At 28.7% G+C, this 3,693-nt stretch overlaps 1 protein-coding gene across 1 annotated transcript; it reads left to right on the top strand.

Annotated features, from left to right (window-relative positions):
* The first annotated feature begins 342 nt into the window (after positions 1–342).
* On the top strand, positions 343–3,066 carry LOC131618244 (transcription factor bHLH57). Its single transcript, XM_058889507.1, has 4 exons — positions 343–834; positions 979–1,578; positions 1,874–2,248; positions 2,708–3,066. The coding sequence occupies exons 1-4, from the start codon at positions 802–804 to the stop codon at positions 2,789–2,791; spliced, it is 1,092 nt and encodes a 363-aa protein (XP_058745490.1). The 5' UTR covers positions 343–801; the 3' UTR covers positions 2,792–3,066.
* The last annotated feature ends 627 nt before the right edge of the window (positions 3,067–3,693 follow it).

The raw sequence follows: 3,693 nt of genomic DNA, 5'->3' as shown, positions 1-3,693 counted from the left end.
TTTACATAAAAATATTTAAATATAAATCACTTTAACTTATTTTTATCTATACAAAATCAATTCAACTTTTGTAACTGCAAAACTAAACAAACACACATAATCATGATCAAAAACAAAGCACACAATCCACATAAACCCTTTCTAAATTTTCTCTTTTTTTTCTTCTTCCAATATCCTAAGAGAGAGAAACCTCACATAGATAAAAGAGAGATAGAGAGATATGGGAAAGAGTCCCACAACTATCTGTCCTTGTTGATAGACAACAAAACTGCCACACCGCCAATAATGCTTGGGACCTTGCAAATCAGACAGACAACCCTTCTCTCTCTCTCTTACCATCTCTCTCTCCTTCAAATGTAGTATCTCCTAGCATAGCATAGCATAACATATCTCTAGCAACCCATTTGAAAAGTTTCCACCTTTCATTTCTTACCACAATCCCTCCACTCTTTCTACCTCAAAACTTTCTCTCTCTTTTCACACACAAAAAAAGAATCTACTATTTCCCTTCTCACTAGACTCACAAAAACAAATCATTTTCTATAAAAACCATTTCTCTTTATTATATATATTCTATATAAGACCATCAAAGATACTACATCACAAAAACAAAAGAATAGTATATTTTTCCCCCTAGTGTTTGTTATTCATATGGGGTCTTCTCCTGCTTCTTCTCATGCTTTCACATTTATTACCATTCTCTTGTTACAGAATGTTGGTCACATTCATTGATACCTAACCTAAGAAGAAAAAAAAAATAGTTTCATCATTTCATAGCATTAAATTTCTCATCTTTATTTCATGGAGAGGCTTCAAGCACCCATCAATTCTTCTGTATGTTATATTATTCTTTCTTCAAAACTATTGCATTTAATGCATTTTACTATTTTTCTGAAAATTGTTGACATTCTTTTTTAGCAACACTTTTCTTTCTTCATACAACACTTTAAGTAACACTTTTTTTTTCTGTTGCTGCAGTTCTTTGGTGAAGTGAATTGTTTAGACCAAACATTTCTTGACACAGAAAGTTTAAGATTTGAGGAAGATGAACAGTTTCTGATATCAAGCTTAGAAGACAACATGCCATTTCTTCAAATGCTTCAAAGTGTTGAATCTCCACAGTTGATATATCCTCTAAAAGAACCAAACTTTCAAACACTTTTGAGGCTACAACATATGAAGAAGCCATGGGAAGAAGACATAGCCTTTATTCCTAGGATGGATTCACATCAACAAGCTCAAACAACATTGGAATTTGAGAGCTGTGTTACACATGATGTTCTAGAGATGCAGTCACCAGTGAAATCAGAAAGCTATGAACTTCAACACAAAGTTTCAGCTTCATGCATTGAGAAATTGAGCTATGAGTGTAACCAAGAACAAACAAAAACATGTTCCAAATCTCAGCTTGTGACAAGAGAAAAGAGGAAGAGGAAAAGAACAAGACCGGTTAAGAATAAGGAAGATGTTGAGAATCAAAGGATGACACACATTGCTGTTGAAAGAAATAGGAGAAGACAAATGAATGACCATCTTAGTGTTCTTAGGTCTCTTATGCCATCTTCTTATATTCAAAGGGTAAGCACTTTTTTTTAATCATTTTTATGAAATTTTAGGTCAAATTCTCATGACCCTTTTCTTCAATTTGATTTCTTATGCTTTATTCATGATAAAAATTCAATCTTTTTGGAGTTTGATGATAAGGGCTTGTTTGGATTTTAGTAAAAATTTCATTTTTAATAGACCCATTTAGTTAAACTTACCCTCAATTTAAATAAGCACTAAAAAATTATTTTTTTTTTAAATTTTATTTTGAAATTTTCACTTATTTTGATGATGAATTAAATTTAATTTTTTTTTGATAATGTGAAAGGGTGACCAAGCATCAATAATTGGAGGGGCAATAGATTTTGTGAAGGAGTTAGAGCAATTGCTTGAATCTCTTGAAGTACAAAAAAGGTTAAAAAAGAATGAAGAATTTGGTTCAACCTCATCATCATCACCACCTAGTTATGAAACAAAGTTATCATGTTGTGAAGAAAATGAGGTGAAGGCAGAAAACAAATCAGAAGCAGCAGATATAAAAGTGACATTGATTCAAACTCATGTGAACTTGAAAATAGAGTGCAAAAGAAGATGTGGTCAATTGATAAAAGTTATTGTTGCTTTGGAGAATCTTAGGCTAACTATTCTTCACCTTAACATCACATCCTTTGAGTCTTCTGTACTTTACTCCCTCAATCTCAAGGTATTACTTTGTCTTTTCATTTTATATATTTTACTACTTTTTTTAAATGTGGTCAACTCAACTCAACTCACAATGGAATCAAGTCAGTGTACTGTTTTTTTCTGACTTGTAATCTAAGCAAAACCTGTCTTCCCTAGTTCCAACATTTTTTTTGGAGTTAGAAATCAGATATATCTGCGCGCTACTGTAGAGACTAATTTTTCGAATTTTTTGAATTAGAGAAAATCACACTCAACGTCAAAGTTGCCTCTTAAAAAATTTAATACTGTTGCGAATCTAGGACTGTGATCAAACTCAAAACGTCTGATTAAGTTGGAACTCAGTCTGATTAAATTGGAAGAGATCCCTCATTGTTTATTATTATAAAATTCTTTTTTTTTTTTTATTATTATTATTATTATTATTATTATTATTATTATTATTATTTGTTGAATTAATAAGGAACTTTGTGTGATGCAGATTGAAGAAGATTGTAAGCTAGGCACAGCAAATGACATAGCAGAAGCAGTTCATGAAATATTCAACTATATTAATGGTAACTAGGTTTAACCATAGGGGAGTGAATAGGAGAAGAATAAAGGACAAGGAAATTATTGAAGGGAGAAGTGGTAACGGGGAACATAGGGCAACAATTTCTTGTCTACATATATCAATGTATGATGTATCATGTTAATTAGGTAGCTCACAAAATAGAGATAGGGTACATCATCATGTTATTGTTTTTCTGTTTATTTTATTTTATTGGATTTTTAGTTGGTAGTATTATCTTATACTAAAGTGTGTGTAATGTTTATTAATTTGATTAGTATTTTGGTGAATTATTGGATTTTTAGTTGGTAGTATTATCTTATACTAAAGTGTGTGTAATGTTTATTAATTTGATTAGTATTTTGGTGAATTGATAATTTTGGTTGATGCTAACTACTTTTGCATAGCATAAATTGTTGGTATGCATAGTTTATGACTTATATAAATTCTGAATTATCTATAATTTAATTTCTATGATATAAAATCAGAGCTATTTTTTTATCTTCTGAAGAATAAAATAATTTTTTTTAAATTATATGAATAAATCCAGATAAAATAAGAATATGTAAAAATGAAAAAATTATAATAAAAATTGTAAAAATAAATTTAAAAAATTTTGACTTCTTCAACTTTCAATTTTCAATTTTCAATGTATTATTAATTATAAATTTTTAATTGTATTATAAAATATATTATCTATGTTATCTTAAATTTAATATTTAATATTTAAGATAAAGATATAAAATTTGATACATGATAATGACAATTTATATAAGTCTAAATATAAAATATTTAAGTTATATAAAATAAACCACACATTTATTCATTTAAAGATGTGCAAAGTCTTTTAATAACAAGTTGACAATGAAATAAACTATTTTTAAATATTCAATTAAATTTTGTCAAAAAATATATAT

Source organism: Vicia villosa, linkage group LG7 (assembly GCF_029867415.1).
Source record: "Vicia villosa cultivar HV-30 ecotype Madison, WI linkage group LG7, Vvil1.0, whole genome shotgun sequence".
NCBI lineage: Eukaryota > Viridiplantae > Streptophyta > Magnoliopsida > Fabales > Fabaceae > Vicia > Vicia villosa.
Note: the sequence above shows the minus strand (reverse complement) of the source record. Positions and strands in the feature narration are given on the sequence as shown.